Source organism: Dendrobates tinctorius, unplaced genomic scaffold (assembly GCF_039654945.1).
Source record: "Dendrobates tinctorius isolate UK_male_01 unplaced genomic scaffold, ASM3965494v1 ptg000035l, whole genome shotgun sequence".
In the NCBI taxonomy this organism is placed as follows: Eukaryota; Metazoa; Chordata; class Amphibia; order Anura; family Dendrobatidae; genus Dendrobates; species Dendrobates tinctorius.
The window spans coordinates 24,263,890-24,285,667 of record NW_027361703.1 but is presented as its reverse complement, the minus strand read 5'-3'; the positions used below and the strand labels follow the sequence as shown (position 1 = coordinate 24,285,667).

General features: G+C 41.4%; 1 protein-coding gene across 2 annotated transcripts in view; it reads right to left on the bottom strand.

Annotated features, from left to right (window-relative positions):
* Positions 1–21,778, bottom strand: part of TES (testin LIM domain protein) — a 167,052-nt gene that overhangs the window by 114,982 nt on the left and 30,292 nt on the right. For both annotated transcript variants that reach the window (XM_073573338.1, XM_073573337.1), the window contains exons 2-4: positions 10,180–10,265; positions 3,915–4,167; positions 3,205–3,540 (exon numbers count right to left, since the gene is read on the bottom strand). In XM_073573338.1, coding sequence (XP_073429439.1) covers positions 3,205–3,540; positions 3,915–4,167; positions 10,180–10,265 — 675 coding nt within the window. The remainder of the gene's footprint in view (positions 1–3,204; positions 3,541–3,914; positions 4,168–10,179; positions 10,266–21,778) is intronic.

Sequence of the window (21,778 nt, the reverse complement as noted above, 5' to 3'; positions counted from 1 at the left end):
CCAGCTTGAAAAATGATTTTAAAATCCCAAATGTTGGCCTACTGAGATGTATGTTCAGTAAATGTACTCAATACTTGGTCGGGGCTCCTTTGGCATCCATTACTGCATCAATGCGGCGTGGCATGGAGGCGAGCGGCCTGTGGCACTGCTGAGGTGTTATGGAAGCCCAGGTTGCTTTGATAGCAGCCATCAGCTTGTCTGCATTGTGGGCTCTGGTGTCTTTCATATTCTCCTTGACAATACCCCATAGATTCTATGGGGTTAAGGTCAGGCGAGTTTGTCAGCCAATCAAGCACAGTGATACCGTTGTTTTTAAACCAGGTATTGGTACTTTTGGCAGCATATTTGTACTTTTGACAGCTATACAGGTGCTATGTGCTGCTGGAGAATGAATTTCCATATCCAAAAAGTTTATCAGCACAGGGAAGCATGACGTGCTCTAAAATTTCCTGGTAGATGGCTGCGCTGACTTTGGTCTTGATAAAACACAGTGGACCTACACCAGCAGATGACATGGCTCCCCAAACTATCACTGATTGTGGATGATTTCCAAGGTCTAGTGTGAATTAAGTTCCCAGAGTCTGGAGGAAGAGTGGAGAGGCAGATAATCCAAGCTGCTTGAGGTCTAGGGTGAAGTTCCCACAATCAGTGATTGTTTGGGAGCCATGCCATGTGCTGGAATAGGTACACTGTGTTTTATCAAGACCAAAGTCAGTGCAGCCATCTACCAGGAAATTTTACAGCATTTCATGCTTCCCTCTGCCGACAAGCTTTTTGGAGATGGAAATTTAATTCTCCAGCAGGATTTGGCACCTGTCCACACTGTCAAAAGTACCAATACCTGGTCTAAAAACAACAGTATCACTGTGCTTGATTGGCCAGCACACTCACCTGACCTTAACCCCATAGAGAATCTATGGGGTATTGTAAAGAGGAAGATGAGAGACACCAAACGCAAGAATGCAAACGAGCTCAAGGCTGCTATCAAAGTAACCTGGGCATCCATAACCCTTCAGCAGTGCCACAGGCTGATAGCCTCCATGCCACGCCGCATTGATGCAGTAATTGATGCAAAAGGAGACCCGACCAAGTATTGAGTACATTTACTGAACATGCATTTCAGTAGGCCAACATTTCGGATTTTAAAATCATTTTTCAAGCTGGTGTTATAAAGTATTCTAAATTTACTGAGATAATGACTTTTGGGTTTTCATTGGCTGTAAGGCACAATCATCAACAGTAACAGAAATAAACACATGAAATAGATCAATCTGTAATGACTTCATCTAATTCAGAGTTATCATCTGCAAGACTCTGTGCCCACACACAGTATCAGAGTCTTTTGTCGGCGGTAAAAGCTACAGACGCATTTACAAACGTACAGGGATATAGTGGCATATTGGATGCCATTGTCAGGAGAGGAAAAAGAATACAGATAATGTATCACATGGCATCTTCTCTTTATTTTCTCTTGCAGTGACTCTCCTATGCAGATGCATAACCCCATTGTGGGCCATAAGGACACTCTTAACCTCTGCAGATGTGGGAGCATCACCTTGGCATCTCCATTACATGTATGGTTCTGGCAAAGTACAAACACAGTCATAATGGGACAATCAGCAGTGCAGTAAATAGAATAAATTATACTTCAGAATAGTACTGAATGGAAACTGCCCTATTTTATACATGTGTATTACCAGCTCACAGACAAGTGCAAGACTGACAAGTGGATGACAATAAAAGAATGGGACTATAAACCAGCAACAAATGATACCCCAATATACTCCCACTAGCAGAACAAGAGGACAAACAATCATTGCGGCCTGACAATTTACAGCCAAAACCCCACAGACAATGTCAGTCTACAGATCACTCATAGATACTTGGTGAGATTACAGAAAGCTGGATTTCCTGGAGGCTGAGCTACACTGGACTCCAATCTGTCCTGCCTGCGGAAAAGTGAACATACATTAGGGAAGTGAAGAGGATACGACTCTCTACCATGCTGACACTGCAAAATGGGGGCAAGTGTCAAGCAGCTAAAAACTAGAGATCGGTGTAGAGCTGACTAAGGCTGGTTTCACATTAGCGCTTTTTAAGCGCACGCACGGCCGGGGGTAGCTCCGCCCCCGAGCCGGCTCTCTGCCCGGCGTGCCCGCCCCTTGCTTGTAGCGCCGCCTCCTAGCGCACAGCGGCGCCTGCGATCGGCGCACCCTATCTTTAGCATAGGGTGCGCAGATCGTGCGCAGGCCGTGCGCTAGTTGCGCTTTGACCTGCGCTGCGCACTTTTGACGGTGCGCAGTGCGCGCCAAAATCAAACTTTTCGGATTTTGGCGCGCACGGCGCACCGTCAAAAGTGCGCAGCGCAGGTCAAAGCGCAACTAGCGCACGGCCTGCGCACGATCTGCGCACCCTATGCTAAAGATAGGGTGCGCCGATCGCAGGCGCCGCTGTGCGCTAGGAGGCGGCGCTACAAGCAAGGGGCGGGCACGCCGGGCAGAGAGCCGGCTCGGGGGCGGAGCTACCCCCGGCCGTGCGTGCGCTTAAAAAGCGCTAATGTGAAACCAGCCTAAGAGACCTCCCTGAAGCTGTGTGTTGAAGAATGGCTGCAGATGGTATGAAAAGCTAGGAATTAATTAACCTTCCAGTGACCTGCACAGACTCCTTGTATACGGGGAAATCTGTTTTTCCTACAGTTACTCCTCCTGCTTTGTCTCCCGCACAGTGTATAAAGCAATGGTCACAGGGAAGAAAACAAAATGGTTTGTAAAATATTTTTTAGAAAGTGAAATCTACTAAAGCAGATCAATGATGGACTCAGCTGTTTTAAGAACAGACCTAGGACAATCTAGTGCAAACTCGAGGCCAGGCTTTATGGGGTCAGTCATTCAGATGACCATGCAGCTTTTCATTAGAGGAGCACAGCTGTACTGAAGCTAGTGCGATCTGAAGCTGACAAGAGAAGCGCGTACAAGCTCTACAGCAAAGAGCTGTTCTTGAGAATAGAGAGGATATTTTAATAAGAGGTAAATTACAGAGGAGCTTGTTTTAACAACCCTGCAATTTTACCCAATTAAGAAGATAAGAAAACCTGTTTAATCACATGAAAACAGCAAGATTTGCCCATTCAACATGGTGTAGGATAAAAGACAGTGAAGTTGACATACAGGAGTCATCAGATGTAATGCTATGTCAGTAACTTACATAAGTAGATCCCGATGGTGCAGCTGCCTTGTTTTCTACATTCTTTACAGTAGCAAGTGTGCTTCGATTTCCATTGTCAGGCTTAGCAGCCTCTCCAGCCTGTGTCCCCACTTCTTTAGGAAGCTTGATATCTCCGACACCAAGGACTTCATTTTTGTAGGTCTTCACAAACTGCTCCATCTGCTTCACTTCGTTAGGAGACAGCTCATGACACTTAGAGGGATCCTGATCGTGAGCGGGCAGCTGCTTAGCCAACTGTTTCTTCCTGTACTGGGCTCCCTCCGAACCAGCTACAGGCTGCTTGTCTTTTGGAATAAGTTCCATGTAACGTCTGGCCTAAAAATTCAACAAAAACAGGGATTAATAGAACAAAAAAAATACCGTATACACAATAAATGATGCCAGACGGTAAGAATGAGTGAGATGGTATGATCCATTACATATGAGGGTGACTGGATGGTCATACATGCTGCAGCTCCTACAGTCAACATAAGGTTTAGGCATTGCAGTAGATTATATAATCACACATTTCCCATTGCTGCATGGTTCATACAAACTACCATCAGTTCAGGACACCTTTTCTTATTCTGCAAAGGATCTGAACAGCAGCACGATAATCCTGAATTCGCATGCTCTTAGTAACAATGCACCCCCGAGGCTTAGACATCTCTCCATTCTAACCTATAAGATGCGTCCGTGTAGGTACTTACTAGAGTTTGGTTCTGCACTGGTGGTGCCCATTCATAGGTCACAGTATTGATGGACACATCTTTCTTTGCTGCCACTGGACTAGTCAGGATCATTACATTCCTTTTGTACGTGGGAATGCCATCTGTTTTCAGCTTTGCAATCATAGCTGTGTATTTTGTGTCCTCGAACAGCCTGCCAACTTTACGATCATCTTCGTTGTTTGAAGGAACATCATGTTCTTCTTGCCCACATTTGCAATTTCTACAGATCTTCCTAAATTCCAAAAAACATGATTAGTCACATCAAAATCATATAATAATGATCAAGAGTAACATTTATTTTAAAGCATATATTTTGAGCAAATTCACATGATAAATATTGCAATGTTAACGTAGTTTGTCAATATGACCATGTATACAATGTTTTAAATGTTACAGGAAATCTAAAATATAAATAGAATACATTGTATTTGCTCTAAATTACTGATTTTCCTCAAACTCCTATAAGTGAGCCACTGGTGTAGGAAGACTTATTGGTTTGGCAAAGCTCCTTGACAAAAGGCATCTACGTAAAGCCTTCTCCAACAGAAAGAATGCTGTCTCTCTAGCGCCACCTGTTGGCGTAGCCTTGCAGCATATTAGATTAAGATATAGTCAAAAGAAAAATGATCCGCTGATTTGGCAACAGTGTTGGTATAAAGTCAGAAAATGACTTAGAGTAGCTACCCCAATAGGACTCAGTAAGCAGAGAGACAGGCTTCTTTAACCTGGCACAGAAGTAATTTGCTTGGCTACTAAAACAATTAAAAGAGTGACTAAACTTTTTTTTTCTTAATAATAATGTCCAGCATGGAAAGTTTTAGACATTTGTAAAACACTTTAACGTCTTTAGTTCTGTACAAAAAAAAGAAGTACGTAAGCGGCTTCCAAACCCCCTGATTCTTCCCAACTTGTGGTCAGCCTTTAGGTGCATTGATATCAGAAAGTATTCATTTGGAGTACCGATGTTGACAGTGAAAGGGTCAGTTCAGCACCGGTGTTTCAGTAAGAGCGCATTCAGTCGTTCATGTAAAATCGGTCTGAGAACGGACCTCGATGCATGGACTGTCCGCGGATCTCCAGATCCGAGCAGGATCGCTTCATAGAAATAAATGAGGAGACCCGCAGCCTGTTTGTGCATTGCGTTCCTACTTTTAACAGATATACATGGCTGTCTGAACGTGTCCTAACCCTGGGCAGAAGCTGCTGCAACAGATTGTTCGGATAAGCGCCACACTCGGAAAAGGAGATGGGCGCTGACCCCGACAAGCGCCACACTCAGAAGAGGAGACTGGCGCTGATTATATTACTTCCATCATCTGTACTCCAAAAGAGTACATTCTGACATTACTGCAACTATAGGCAGACAAATAGACTGGGGGAAAAGCGGGAGTTTGGAAGACATTTACGAACAATTTTTCTTATAGTAATAAATAAAGTAATTTCCAAAAGAGAGAGAGAAAATAAATAATATATATATATTATATATATATATATATATATATATATATATATATATATATATATATATATATATATATATTATAAAACTGTGCAGTGGTCTCTTTAAATTTAATATATATATATATATATATATATATATATATATATATATATATATATATATATATATATATATATATATATATATATATATATTTTTTTTTTTTTATTTATTTATTTATTAAGAGACCATTGCACAGTTTTATAAAAATCAGCTTCTCTACACGTCTGGCAGCCATTTAATTTCAGAGTCAGTTGAATTCCAACTTAATGTGTTTCTGATTAGGCGGTCACAACAAAACCAAATCTTATTTAACGCAGGAAAGTATAAAAAAAAAAAACCCCTGCTGTGGTGTTCACAATCCTCTTGCAATAGGACAAGCTGGATGACAAAACAAGTGCTAGTAATATCCCAAACGTAATAGGAATTAAAAAATTTCTTTTCAACTCCTTTGGCATGGTTAAAAGTTAAGTCTTGAGTGAGGAAAAAGAAGAACTCAATTCTGGCTTAACTAGCAGATGGATACAGTGAGCGTCATGCTGCCTCAATCCTTAAAATTTCTAAGAAGGCAGTGCATTACAACAAAGTCAAGTAGCAGACATTGGGGACAACAAAGCTACAGACCAGCAGAGGGTGAAAACGACTATCCACTGACCAGGATGACCATCACCTTATTCTAATGTCACTCAGCAATCGCAGGATGACATCAAGTGACCTACAAAAGGAATGGTAAATGGCAGCTTGGTGAAGTGCATGGCAAGAACAGTTCGTAACAGGCTCCTAGATGCAGGGCTCAAGTTATGTAACGCTAGAAAAAAAGCATTTCATCAATGACAAGCAAAGGAGAGCCAGGCTGAAGTTTTCCAAAGGCCTTTAGGATTGGACCATAGAGGATGGGAGTAAGGTAATCTTCTCTGATGAGTCTAATTTTAGAATAAAAGAGCAATTTACATTTTACTCAAAAATATACCTATAAAGAGAAAAATCAGACAAACCGAAAATTTTGCAGCGGTCTCTTAATTTTTTCCAGAGCTCTATAATATTATATATATATATATATATATATATATATATATATATATATATATATATACACACACACACACACACATATATATATACATACACACACAGTTGTGGCCAAAAGTATTGACACCCCTGCAATTCTGTCAGATAATACTCAGTTTGCAAACACAAATTCTTTGGTATTATTATCTTCATTTAATTTGTCTTAAATGAAAAAACACAAAAAGAATTGTCCTAAAGCCAAATTGGATATAATTCCACACCAAACATAAAAAAGAGGGTGGACAAAAGTATTGGCACTGTTCGAAAAATCATGTGATGCTTCTCTAATTTGTGTAATTAACAGCACCTGTAACTTACCTGTGGCACCTAACAGGTGTTGGCAATAACTAAATCACACTTGCAGCCAGTTGACATGGATTAAAGTTGACTCAACCTCTGTCCTGTGTCCTTGTGTGTACCACATTGAGCATGGAGAAAAGAAAGAAGACCAAAGAACTGTCTTGAGGACTTGAGAAACCAAATTGTGAGGAAGCATGAGCAATCTCAAGGCTACAAGTCCATCTCCAAAGACCTGAATGTTCCTGTGTCTACCGTGCGCAGTAGGGTGACCGCAAAAAATCGATGTCGGAATTTTGTCCGTCTGGACCCCACAAAACGATTCCCCTTTCCAGATATTGAGAGAGCCAAAATTTGAGCTCGATCAAACGACGTTAACCCGTGCCGCTCGTCGCTCAAAGTTTGAAAAAATCCAAATTGAGGTATTTTAAGATTTAGGTATTTTGCATAGTCTGTTAGACTATAAAGAATGTGACAACAACATTGCAGAAATAGCCCTGACCAAATTTTCGAACCATTTGTGGTATTTGAATGCAGAGTTGGTGGGATTATCGTTTTTTGATCCCACCATTACAGACAATGAAAAGTTGTTAATGGCTAATAAACTCATTGATGGTTACCGGAAGCGGTTGGTCGCAGTTATTTTGGCTAAAGGTTGTGCAACCAAGTATTAGGCTGAGGGTGCCAATACTTTTGTCTGGCCCATTTTTGGAGTTTTGTGTGAAATGATCAATGTTTTGCTTCATTCTCTTTTGTGTTTTTTTTATTTAAGACAAATTAAATGAAGATAATAATACCAAAGAATTTGTGATTGCAATCAGCTTCAGGAAGAAACTGAGTATTATCTGACAGAATTGCAGGGGTGTCAATACTTTTGTCCACAAGTGTGTGTGTATATATATATATATATATATATATATATATATATATATATATATATATATATATATATTTTCCTTTCTGCGCTCCATAGCCAGTCACGTGACTCCTCACATGACCGTGACGTCATGCGGGGTCCTGCAGGCCCTTTGTTGCACCTTGCCGGCTACAGCTTACACGCGGTGCCTTCACCGCTTCTCAGTGGCGGCTGACAAGCGGTACGTCTGTCACCGGCCGGGACAGCGTCCGATACCCGAAGCATCACTCCTTTTTTGGAAACAACTCAAAATCCACTTCTTGATCTGTGTTGCAATACCTATCAGCGTCTCTTCACGGAACTTCTTCAGCAAAGACTCCTCGACTGCTAACTGCCACGCTGTGATTAAGGTATTCTAAATCTCTATATGATTTGGCTATAACAGCCACCTGGTATTTAATAGCAACTGCAGGCATTGCCGTTTCACTATTTGAACAACCTTACCTCTGTGCATGTTCCATTACAGATTTCTTGTTTCTCATTTTTTTCATCCGGATACTATCCCAGCGCAAATAATACAACCAGTCTACTATACTATATATACATACACAATAATAATAATAATAAATATATATATATATATATATATATATATATATATATATATATATATATATACACACACACGTGATAAAAAATATTGGCACCCCTCATTTAATGTCAGAAAAACCCACAATGGTCACAGAAACAACTTGAATCAGACAAAAGTAATAACTAAAAAATCTGTGAAAATGAACAAATTAAAGTCAGAATTTGCTTTTCAACCAAGCTTCCACAGAATATTTTAAAAATAAAACTCATGAAATAGGCCTGGACAGAAATGATGTACCCCTGTGGGTTTTTCTGTCATTACACACACGAGGGGTACCAACAATCTTGACCACATGTGTATGTATGTATTTCAGCTACCCTCAACCTTTATGCATCATACAATGTTACATAGAAAGTTGTAACATTTTCTGTTTCACTCATTTCTAATCTCAAATTTTCAAAGCTCAAATTCAATCAAAAGTGCCTTTGGAAATGTAACTTGGATACATACATTAAGAAAAACGTATCAAAAACTTGAATTGGGTATTGGAAAATTCAGACAGTTGTAGACTTCTTGGAGTAAAACAGTGCAATGCTCTACTCTTCCCAGACTCTTCCCAGATTAGTGTTTTAGAAATCATGATAATGACTTGGAACATATAGCTCTCGTCTTCAGGGAACAGGTCGTTTGACATAAGTCAACTGTTATATAAAGTCTTGGAGTAGCTGCTATTGTTCAGGATATCTTGACCTAGTTGCATAAATGTTATCAATGTGGAAAAATCTGTTTTCTGCTAGGATGTTTAGTGTCTCAGAGACCTATCACATGCATGGCATATTTTAGCCTTCTTTGGATACAATTTGTTTTTCATCTGAACACTAGTCATACTCTGAATTATGGACAACATTAAGAAAGATTGAACACAGTCTGTATTCTAATCTGTTTAATAAAAACATACATTATTACTTTCCCAATAACGCGGTAACCTATATAAGGAGCAGTTGGAGCGCTGCTTAGCATCAAGGCATATACCTTAACAGAAGGACTGAATAAATAAATTTACAAGTACTAAAGTAGAATTGACAATTTCTGGCTTTCTTTTACTGTTTTCATATTATTTAGGACAGTGTCTTAAAGCTTGTGTTCACTACTGGATAACCCCTTCTTAACAGGGGTCAAGTTCCTTATAAAGAGATAAAGCAGGGTATACTCACACAAACTAATTCCCAAAAATCTGCAAACTTGGATTGGAGAAACATTTATTTTAATGGTAAGGCTTTATATAATTACTGTTATATCAATAATATATCTATCAAAGATAATGCAAAAGATATTATATGTTTCATCCAATCCAGAAATTATAATTTGTAAAAAAATTAATTGATGCAAAGATTATCAACTTTTATTTCACAGATAATCCACTGTTTGCAATATTTATAACGTTTCAGCCAATTATTTGACCTTCTTCAGAATTAAGGATACAATAAAATACAGAAAAAGTATATAAGGTATACATGAAAAGATAAAAGACCAAAAAGTCTTTATACAAAGTGCATGAATCACAAATGTATAACAATACAAATAATAGAAAAGTGTCAGCGAAAATGAGAAAAATAGTGCCAGGAACATCATGAAGTGCCAGCCTAATATAGATCAATGAACTTGATTAGATCTATATGTACAAAAGAATAAATAATGGGGTAGATTAAATTATAATTTCTGGAGTCGATGAAACATATCTTTTCCATTATTTTTTAGTTATTGTGGAGTAGAATCGTATTTGTGCACCCTTAATAGGAGTGCTAGGCAGAAATTGTAATTTGTCATATAACACATCGAAACAATCAAGTCTAGTTATGATTTGTGCAGTGTTAGAGCAGTTGGGTTGATTGGAGACCATTACACAATGCAGAAGAGATGTAGCACTCACCTCCAAAAATGAAGTTCAAATCCCTCACATTTGTCTTTACACTTGAAGCAACGAGCTCCAGACCCCTCTTCATGTCCTAATGTCATCTATAAAAGGCAAACAGAAAAAAAGAAAAGAAAAATGAAATTATTCAGTAATTCTACATAACATTATAAAAGGACTAGAGGATGCACATTGGCCCCCAGATTCATCAATGGTTTTATGCCAACATTCTGGTAGAAAAAGCTTTGCAAAGTAGAATTTTTTATAACTTTGCATTTTCATGCCAGTGTTGCCGAGCTCTACCAAAATGCGGGTAATATGGCGCTACATCCCTTCTCAGCTTTGCACTATGCCTCAAAAGTAGTTTTTGACCACATATGGAGTATCCGTAAACACAGGAGAAATTGCTTAACAATCTTTGAGGTCCATTTTCTCCTTGTGAAAATACAAAATTTGCAGCTAAAAAAAGATTTTTGTGGGAGAAATGTGATTTTTTTTCTTTATTTCTTTCCACGGCTCTATGTTCTAAACTTCTGTCAAGCACCTGGGGGTTCAAGGGGCTTAACAAACATCAAGATAAGGTCCATTGGGCCTCTTTCACACTTCAGTCTTTTGACGTCAGTCGAAATCCGCCCTCTTTTGAAAAAAATGGATCCTTTTTTTCTCCTAGACTTGCATTAGCGACGGATGGCTGTCCATTTCATCCATCATTTGACGGATCCGTCGGAATTTCAGAGTCTGTTGTCTGGATACAACGGACATAGTAAAGTTTTTTGTCTGCGTCGAAAAGACAGATGGTGACAGATCCGTCGCCGTCAGTGGTCTGCTAGAATTATTTATTTACAGCACATCCAGTCAGCCAGAGCTACCAGACTACTACCCCTAATATCCCACATCGTCCTGTCAGCCAGAGCAACCGGACTACTACACCTAATATCCCACATCATCCCGTCAGCCAGAGCCCCCGGACTACTACCCCTAATGTCCCACATCATCCCATCAGCCAGAGCCCCCGGACTACTACCCCTAATATCCCACATCATCCAATCAGTCTGGGGTCAGAACCACAGCGCTGAGTGGAACGGTCCTAACTTCCATACCAGGGATCCCTTTAAGAGGCCTGGGGTCAAAACCAAAGCGCTGGATGGATTTGCCCTGACTTCCATACCAATTATCCCTTTAATAGAAGCCTGGGGTCAGAATCAGAGCGCTGAGGGATTTGCCCTAACTTCTATACAGGAGATCCCTTTAAGAGAGCCTGGGGTCAGTACCAGAGCATTTGAAGGCAATTGCCCTGACTTCCATACCAGGGATCCCTTTAAGACAAGCCTGGGGTCAGAACCAAAGCGCTGGATGGATTTACCCTCACTTCCGTACTGGGGATCCCTTTAAGAGGGGCTGGGGTCAGAACCAGGCCTTAGTGGAATTGCCCTAACTTCCATACCAATGATCCCTTTAAGAGACCCTGGGGTCAGAACCACAGAGCCGAGTGGAACGGTCCTAACTTCCATACCGGGGATCCCTTTAAGAGAGGCCTGGGGTCAAACCCAAGCGCTGGATGGATTTGCCCTGACTTCCATACCAATGATCCCTTTAATAGAAGCCTGGGGTCAGAATCAGAGCGCTGAGGGATTTGCCCTAACTTCCATACCGGAGATCCCTTTAAGAGGGAAGATGTGCCTATGGGATGTAGGATGTGTATATGGGAACGGTAGGGGGGGGGATTTATTTCTGTCATGTGCTCTCTGCTCCTTTCTGGAGGGCAGACAATGGCTGGGAGTTTATGTTCCCGGAGATGTTAGAATTCTCCCACCCGGTCACTGTCTGCTGAGGTGTTGTTGTGGAGTGACAAAACTGTTGCTCATAGCAACCAATTACAGCTCAGCTTCTTTTAAAGAGCTCTGGTGAAATGAAAGATGCTTCCTGATTGGTTGGTGATACACACATTCAATTTTATATATACAAGTACCCTGACTTGTACTTCTCAACAACTTTGTGCCTGACTGGTTTGGAGACCTCCTTGGTCTTCATTGTGTTGTTTGGTTAGTGGTGCCTCTTGTTAATGATGTTGTAGCCTCCGTGTCCTTTCAGAAAAGGTGTGTATATACTGACAATGTGACACTTAGATTGCACACAGGTGGACTTACTTTCACTAATCATGTGATTTATGAAGGTAATTGCTTGCACCAGAAATGTTTAGTGGTTTCATATCACAAAACGGGTGAATCCATATGTACATGCCAATTTTTAGTTATTTGAGCCCATAAGTTTAATGTATTTTTCTCATTTTACCAACACAGGTTGTAAAATAACAAAATAGTTAAAAAGCCGGGGGGGTGGGCTGGTGAATATTTTCGCAAGTCACTGTACCTGGGAAAAAAATGGTACCGGGATGCTGTATGGAGAAAGGGTAAACTGGCAGTGGCATTGTGATGCACTGAGGAAAGTTCTTACGGGAACCCACAGGTCCTAGTTCTTTATGTCATACCTAAACATAGCTGAGGACCAAGTACACATACACCCCTTTTCCCTGCTGTGTAGAAATCAGATTATATCTTAATTACCCAGAAAACTATGTGCCCTGTCACACATAGCGATCTCGCTAGCGAGATCGCTGCTGAGTCACAAGTTTCGTGACACAACAGCGATCTCACCAGCGAGATGGCTATGTGTGACAGCGATCAGTGACCGGCCCCCCTGCCAGTATCGCTGATGGAAGCCGCTGGACATTTCTTTTGTCGCTGGTCTCCCGCTGGCCAGCACGCATCGCTGCGTGTGACAGGCGGGAGACCAGCGATCTGCTGGTAACTAACGTACACATCGGGTATCCAAGGGACGTGCGTTGCGCACTCGGCATCGCTGTGCTGATCGCTGGTGAAGCTGACAGCTCACCAGCGATCACATAGCGACTCACCAGCGATCCTGACACGTTGATATCGTTGTCGGGATCGCTGGCGAGTCGCTATGTGTGACTCCAGCTTATGTTTAGCAAACCAAGAAAAATGTACTTTTTATCTGTACGTTGGCTTTTAGATTTAAGTGTTGATTTCTGGTTGGTCAAGAATACAAACTTTTCTTTGTGCAAGCCTGGAATATTGACTTGCAAGCTGATATTTGATATAACAGTGTATTCTTACCCTTGATGAATTGTGAGGTCTACTGCCATGCTAATTATACATAGTCTATCCCAGATTTGTGGATTTTTAAAACAGAGGAAGAAAATCTATGCAAATAGATTACATATTCAAACAAGGCAACATGCTCATCACCATTCTTCCCCTTATCTGTGAGGGTGGACTAAAGGACACTGGTTAATTCTAAAAATAGGTTACATGCCACTATACAAAGAGACTTTCTTCTGGTCAGGGTGACTCTTCAGGTTCTCAGCTTAGGGTACTATGGACTCAGCTGGTAGAACACAGGACTGCTTCACTGACCATCACTGAAACTCCAGAGACATCTTAAAGAATTCAGGTTGGGACAATCAGTTCACCTGGCCACATACCTCACTGCTCTTGGTTAGCTTCCCAAGTTTGTCGTTACCTCCTCACTGCAGGGGCCCTCCAAAAGTGGGAAGCTGCTGGTGGGGGTATGGGACACTGGAAGCAGCTCTAATCACGGAGAGTCAGAGGAAGGGTGAGACTGTAGTTTGCACCATCTTGGGTATTTGCTGGGACTGTTCTGTTTGCTATTGTGTGTTGTGGTTCAATAAAGTATTCCCACACTGTTTTATTCTCACCCTGTGTTGTCTGAGGAGAGTTCTGCACACGGGGAGAGAGCACCCACTGACTCCCGTATCTGCATGCCTGCCAATAAAATTTCCTAACTGCTGAGGCCTTTTTCAGCTGGATAATGCACCTGCACATAAAATACAGGGCATCTGCAGAGGTTTGTGGCGTCCGTCGCTCAGTGCAGTTTAGGCGGCATTAGTATCATGTACACAATATTAGGCAGGTGGTTATAATGTTACTGCTATAATATATAAGCTCTGTTAGTTGTCATTCTGATGTCCAGTATTCACCATGCATGAACAACTCCACAATGGAATGTGAAGAGGCTGCTTTATTCCTTGTTCTCAAAGCCACTTAGTTAATGATGTGCCAACACTATTATTATACAAATCTGATTTGACAAAGCGAACCAACAAAAGAACCAAGATTTAGAATGTACAAGGTTGATACATTATTTCTGCTTTTCTATTCAGGATATATAGTGCCATCTAAAAAAAAAAAAAAAAAACTCTCACTGTGAAAGAATAAGCCCTCACAGGATGTAATTGCCTCAAATTGTGGGGAAAAGCAAAAATTTCTTTCAAACTTGGAATGAAAAAGGAAAATACTCCTTCAAAGATGACAAGAAGGCGATCCCAGCCTCTCTCCACCACTGCGTACTGTCTACTGGTATATTTGTACACAGTTATTTGGTCACTGATCTTCAGAAGTAGATGATCGAAACTTCTATAATATTTCTTAGTGTTACAATCCATCGCCTTGCCTTGTAGATCTTTCTCCTACAATCTGAAAGATAACTAAGGGCCTAACAAATGTGTATCTGCCCATTAGATGTGTAGTATGCCACAATCATACTGACGCTAACAAAAAAAATGACATTGCACATTATGTAAAAAAGCATAGTGCGTGGCATAAAAACACAATGATTGCAAATAATTGCTTAATGGTTTTTATTCACACTAATGGGCACAAAACTGGCAGTTACACTAAGCGTTTGCTTGTCAATTGTAGTGATTATCAATGTTCTAACTGGTGCTGATGACGCTGCACCCCACTCACCTTTACATGATATGCGCGGGTCGTGCAGATGTAATGTCATCAGCGGCTATTATCCCCTAATGGGCAAGTAAACTGACAGATAAAACAAATTGGCCCATTTAGATTGATGATTTCACCTGCTAATATGGCAATAATATAAAAATACACATGCAGCTACATGATGAGCTGATGCAGATAGTAGAAGATACTATCGGACAGAGACTACTGTCCAGGACCACACAGCGCAGAGAAGAATTGTGTTGTCAAAGTGTAGAATGCTCTCAATCATGGATGCATAGCAGAGCTATACTGGAAGGAATCCAGCTGGACGAGACCACAGTGCGCATGTGTAGTCAGGAGCAGTGGATGCATCCAATGACAACTGGATGGTAAATAGTGCCTGGTGGAGAATCCTTGGGTTACTTCACCATGACCACTTCTGCATTTTTCACCCACACCTAAATTTTGGCTTACCAATACGGATATAAAATACTGAACATGTGAACGTGGTTTAAGGCTGAGTGCAGACGGAGTTTTGAGCCCTGCGGATTTTTCCGTGCAGAATGGAAGAAAACCGCAGGTCAAATGACCTGCATTTTTCCTGCGGATTTCTTCCATTTTTCACGCGGTTTTCATGCGGTTTTTGTGCGGTTTTCCATTGCGGGTTTCCCCCTGCGAATTTGGCGACAGGGGAGATAGAAAACCGCACAAAAGTAGTAACATGCTGCGGATTTTGTACCGCAGGAAAACCGCGCGGAAAAATACGCAGCGTCTGCACAGCGGTTTTTTTTCCATTCATTTTAAAGGTACTGTACATCACAATGCGGATATGCAACGTTTCTGCGCGGTAAAATCCGCTGCGGAAACGCTGCAAATCTGCATCGTGTGCACACAGCCTTAGAGGGAGTTACAACCAGGGATGTCAAGTCAGTAAGCCAAACCATCGACTCAGACACCTCAATTTTCCTGACTTCCAACTCAAGACCCCACAGCACTGGTCACTACTGAGCACGTAGATAAGGTGCAGCACAGATTCATCTCGGCTAAAAGCCAAGAGACAGACATTTATTGGACATTTCATAACTTTCCCAAATTCTTATGAAACCATTTACAGCACATCCTGCACTGAAGTACTGAGCCCAATTTAAGCCCCCGTTACACATAGCGATATCGTTAGCAATATCGCTGTAAAGTCACCGATTTTGTGACGTAGCAGCGATATTGCTAGCGATATCGCTACATGTGATACTTACCTGCGACTGGCTCCCCCGCTGGTTATCGCTGGTCACGCGAGAACGTCCTGGATCATTTCTCGACAGCTTCCTGTGGTGCCGACGCGGGCAGAAGGACGTCAGGATCGCCGCGTCTGACAGGTAAGTAGCGACCCCCGACCCCTGCTATGTCGCTGGTGAGATCTGCCTGTGTGGCAGCTCACTAGCGACCCCTTAGCGATGCACCAGCGATCCATATCGTTGTCGGGATCGCTGGTGCATCGCTATGTGTAACGGTACCCTAAAGGTATGTTTTAGGAGTCGGAGTCAGTTCATTCTATACCAACTCCACCGCCCTGGTTACAACTTGTCGGATGGTTACCATTGAAGCATTTTTTTTTTTTTAAGTGGTGCATCTATTATGTGCAAAGTGTTAAGTGCAATGCTAGTCATTAGTTAGAAAGAAAGGACCCCTGTAAATCACTGCACTCATCTGTAGGCAGAGTTGAAAAGAATAGCAGAGATGAAATAAAACAAACACTTTCAGCCAAAAGACCTGGCTGCATTGTTTGCTTTCATCATCTTAAGACATACGAGACAGAGCTTGAAGCCAAATACTTTCTATGACGTTCCCAGTTACACATTACGGAAACCATTGACGAGCCAAATCACATTTATTGGAACTAAAAGCTTCAGTTGAAAGCCAAAAATTGAAACTCCCAATCACACCATCTTCATTCAGTACCCCAAATTCTTCCATATGCTGAAGAAGGTTTACTTTGTATCAGTCACAAGACGCATGGTAGCACAAACCACATTAATGACCTCCCACCACAGCCAATTCTAATTTTTTGCACTTTTTTCCCTTACTTTCAAAAGCCATAGCTTCTTGCTTTTCTATCGACATAATCACATAAGTTTTTAGCAGGACAAGCTGCAGTTTTAGGACACCATGCATTTTACAATGTAAGAAAAAATGTGAGATACCAAATGTACTGAAATAGTAAAAAAAAAAAAAAAAAAAAATATTAATTATATATATATATATATATATATATATATATATATATATATATATATATATATATATATATATATATATATATATATATATTTATACCATTTTGAGAACATAAGACTTTCTATCATTTTTTTTATTCAGAGGTGCGGAGACAAAAAAAAAAAAAAAAATAAGATTAGACTTACCAGTAATTCTATTTCTAGGAACCCTCCACAACAGCACCATAGGCAGATACTACCTGCCCTAATAGGGACAGGAAACACAAAGAGGTCAAATAGCCCCACCCCAATTCCTCTGTTTTTATAAAGGACTACACAGGTATGAATGCTTCAATATTTATTTACATCACCCAAATGAAACAAATAGCGTGGGATTACCCCTGCTGTCGTGCTGTCGTGGAGGGTTCCTAGAAATGGAATTACCGGTATAACCGCGATCACACTACCGTGTGTGATGTGAGAAACTCGCATGAGTCTCTCGCATCAACACCCAGCGCTGCCACCGGCACGCAGGACCGAAGCTGCGGCTGCAAAGAAATACATGCAGCCGCAGCTCCGGTCCTGAGTGTGGATGCGAGAGACTTGTGCGAGTTTCTCGCATCACACATGGTAGTGTGATCCCGGCGTAATTCTAATTTTCTCTAGTCACCCTCCACAACATTACATACGAGGAGTGTCAAAGAATCATTTTTTAAGGGGAGGAAGAGAGGGGAAAAGGGGACAAGGGAGGGGAACAATGGCCTTGAGAACCTTCCTTTCAAAGGCCAAATCGTTATTAGACATTAACCCCTTTTCGACATCGGGTGTAATAGTACGCCAATGTAGGACTCCCCTGGTTTAGTGCGGGCTCCGGCCCTGAGCCCTCACCTTTCTGGGCACGTCAGCTGATCTATACAGCCGACATGTGCCAGCAACAACTGTGGGTGGAATCGATCCACCTGCGGTTGTTAACCTGTTAAAATGTTGCTGTCAATCTCTGACAGCGGCATTTAACTCACGCTTCCGGCAAGGGCGCTGGAAATCAAACCTATCAGTGACCCCAATTCGTGATCCCGAGTGACCAATGGATTGGCATGACAAACAGAGGTCTCCAGCAGACCTCTATGGTTGTCATAGCAAGTGAGCATTTCTGCGACATACTGGCGATAAGATCACCTGTATGTAGCAGAGCTGATCAGACAACTGCAGCTTGTAGTCTCCCATGGAGACTATTGAAGCATGCAAAAAAATAGGATGTAAAAAAAAAAAAAAAAAAAGTTCTTAAAAATATTAACCTCTTCATGACCAGAGGTATTTTTGTTTTAGATTTTTTTCGCTCCCCTTTTTCCCCAGAGCCATAACTTTTTTAATTTTCGGTCAATATGGCCATGTGAGGGCTTGTTTTTTGTGGGACGACTAGTACTCTTGAACAACAAAATTGGTTTTAGCATATCGTACACTGGAAAACGGGAAAAAAATTCCAAGTGCGGTGAAATTGAAAACAAAAGTGCAGTTGTTTTTTGCTTTGCTTTTTTTTTTTTTTTTTTTTTACTATGTTCCCTAAATGCTAAAACTAACTTCCCATTATGATTCTCCAGGTCATTACGAGTTCATGGACACCAAACATGTCTAGGTTCTTTATCTAAGTGGTGAAAAAAAATTCCAAAGTTTAAAAAAAAAAAAAAAAAGTTTTTATTTTTTCCAAAGGGTTGTATGAAAACATTCTGGTCCTTCCTCCAGGGTTTTGACCTGTGAAGATAGTGAAGGGCTGTTCTTCATACATCTAGAGTATGGGACTATTTCCTTAGCATTGGACGGGTTCTAACAAAAAGAAGGCAGCACGATTTCTTGGGACCTATGGAACTCAGAGGAATCCTTAGGTAAAAAAAGATGGATATAGGAGGAAAATAATTCTGTCCTCTAGGGTTCTTAAGGTCCTCCGATTTAGTAGGCCTGTAGTTCACCTACCATTCTCGCTGTTGTGATGGCCAGTGCCACCAGAAAAGCTGCTTTCCCAGAAAATTTATCCACGTCTATAATCTCTATGTGAGGCCTTTGAGGACCATGTTCAGATCCCAAGCTGGGACCAAATTGGGAGAACTAGGTTATAGGCGAGAGGCTGCAATCATAAATCTCCTCACCCAGCGATGGTCAGCTAGGGTCTGATCAAAGTATGAGCTGAGGGCTGAAACTTCAACTTTAAAAGTGCTAGTGTTTAGATGCGCCTTTTTTGGGCAGCTGCAGGTTGCTGTTCTTAGGCTTGAGGGCAAGAGGGGGGGGGCTATATCAATGGCCCCTTACCAGCCTGAGAATACCAGCCCCCAGCTGTCTGCTTTAGGTTGTCAAAAATTTGGGGGACCCCGAATTTATTATTTAAATAATGGAAAAAAAAAAAAAAAAAAAAAAAAAAAAAACAGTGTGGGGACCCCTCTACTCTTGCTAACTAGCCTTGCTGAAGCTGATAGCTGAGGGTTGCAGCCCCCAGCTGTGAGTTTTGCCTGGCGGGTTAGCAAAAATACAGGGGAACCCAGGCCATTTTTTTTTTTTTAATTACTTATTTACAGTGCAGGAGCAGCTGATGAAAACTCCCATCCGCCGCTTCTGTTCTCACTGTAGTTAGCGGTAGCCGGTGTCAGATGATGGGAGCTGTAGTCCCATCAACTCACTGTAGTCCCATCAACTGTCATGCACATTACAGCACAGCAAACACTGGATGTTCAAGCCCCCTATTCAAGTTAATGGGGTCCAGGTACTGGTCTGGCACCCAAAACTTTTTGTAACTGTTCGGCAGAACCCGAACATCAGGTGTCCGCCCATCTCCACTTATGACAGGTCACTGATCCCTGCCTCCTTCCTATTTTAAATAATAAATATCAAGTACAGACCAAAAGTTTGGACACACCTTCTCATTCAAAGAGTTTTCTTTATTTTCATGACTATGAAAATTGTAGATTCACTCTGAAGGCATCAAAACTATGAATTAACACATGTGGAATTATATAAATTAACAAAAAAGTGTGAAACAACTGAAAATATATGTCTTATATTTTAGGTTCTTCAAAGTAGCCACCTTTTGCTTTGATTACGGCTTTGCACACTCTTGGCATTCTCTTGATGAGCATCAAGAGTTAGTCACGGGAAATGGTTTTCACTTCAAAGGTGTGCCCTATCAGGTTAAATAAGTGGGATTTCTTGCCTTATAAATGGGGTTGGGACCATCAGTTGTGTTGTGCAGAAGTCTGATGGATACACAGCTGATAGTCCTACTGAATAGACTGTTAAAATTTGTATTATGGCAAGAAAAAAACAGCCAAGTAAAGAAAAATGAGTGGCCATCATTACTTTAAGAAATGACGGTCAGTAAGTCCGAAAAATTGGGTTACCTTTGAAAGTGTCCCCAAGTGCAGTGGCAAAAACCATCAAGCGCTACGAAGAAACTGACTCACATGAGGACCGCCCCAGGAAAGGAAGACCAAGAGTCACCTCTGCTGTGGAGGATAAGTTCATCTGAGTCACCAGCCTCAGAAATCGCAGGTTAACAGCAGCTCAGATTAGAAACCAGCTCAATGCCACACAGTACTAGCAGCAGACACATCTCTACAACAACTTTTAAGAGGAGACTTTGTGCAGCAGGCCTTCATGGTAAAATAGCTGCTAGGAAACCACTGCTAAGGACAGGCAACAAGCAGAAGAGACTTGTTTGCGCTAAAGAACACAAGGAATGGACATTAGACCAGTGTAAATTTGTGCTTTGGTCTGATGAGTCCAAATTTGAGATATTTGGTTCCAACCACTGTGTCTTTGTGCGACGCAGAAAAGGTGAACGGATGGACTCTACATGCCTGGTTCCCACCGTGAAGCATGAAGGAGATGGTGTGATGGTGTGGGGGTGCATTGCTGGTGACACTTTTAGGGATTTATTCAAAATTGAAGGCATACTGAACCAGCATGGCTACCACAGCATCTTGCAGCGGCATGCTATTCCATCCGGTTTGCGTTTAGTTGGACCATCATTTAGTTTTCAACAGGAAAATGACCCCAAACACACCTCCAGGCTGTGTAAGGGCTATTTGACCAAGAAGGAGAGTGATGGGGTGCTACGCCAGATGACCTGGCCTCCACAGTCACCAGACCTGAACAGAATCGAGATGGTTTGGGGTGAGCTGGACTGCAGAGTGAAGGCAAAAGGGCCAACAAGTGCTAAGCATCTCTGGGAACTCCTTCAAGACTGTTGGAAGACCATTTCCGGTGACTACCTCTTGAAGCTTATCAAGAGAATGCCAAGAGTGTGCAAAGCCGTAATCAAAGCAAAAGGTGGCTACTTTGAAGAACCTAGAATATAAGACATATTTTCAGTTGTTTCACACTTTTTTGTTAATTATATAATTCAACATGTGTTAATTCATAGTTTTGATGCCTTCAGAGTGAATCTACAATTTTCATAGTCATAAAAATAAAGAAAACTATTTGAATGAGGTGTGTCCAAACTTTTGGTCTGTACACATATATATATATCTATATCTATCTACACACACACACACACACACACACACACACACACACACACACACACACACACACACACACACATACGCACATACACACACACTGAGGTTAAATAATTATTTGATCCCCTGC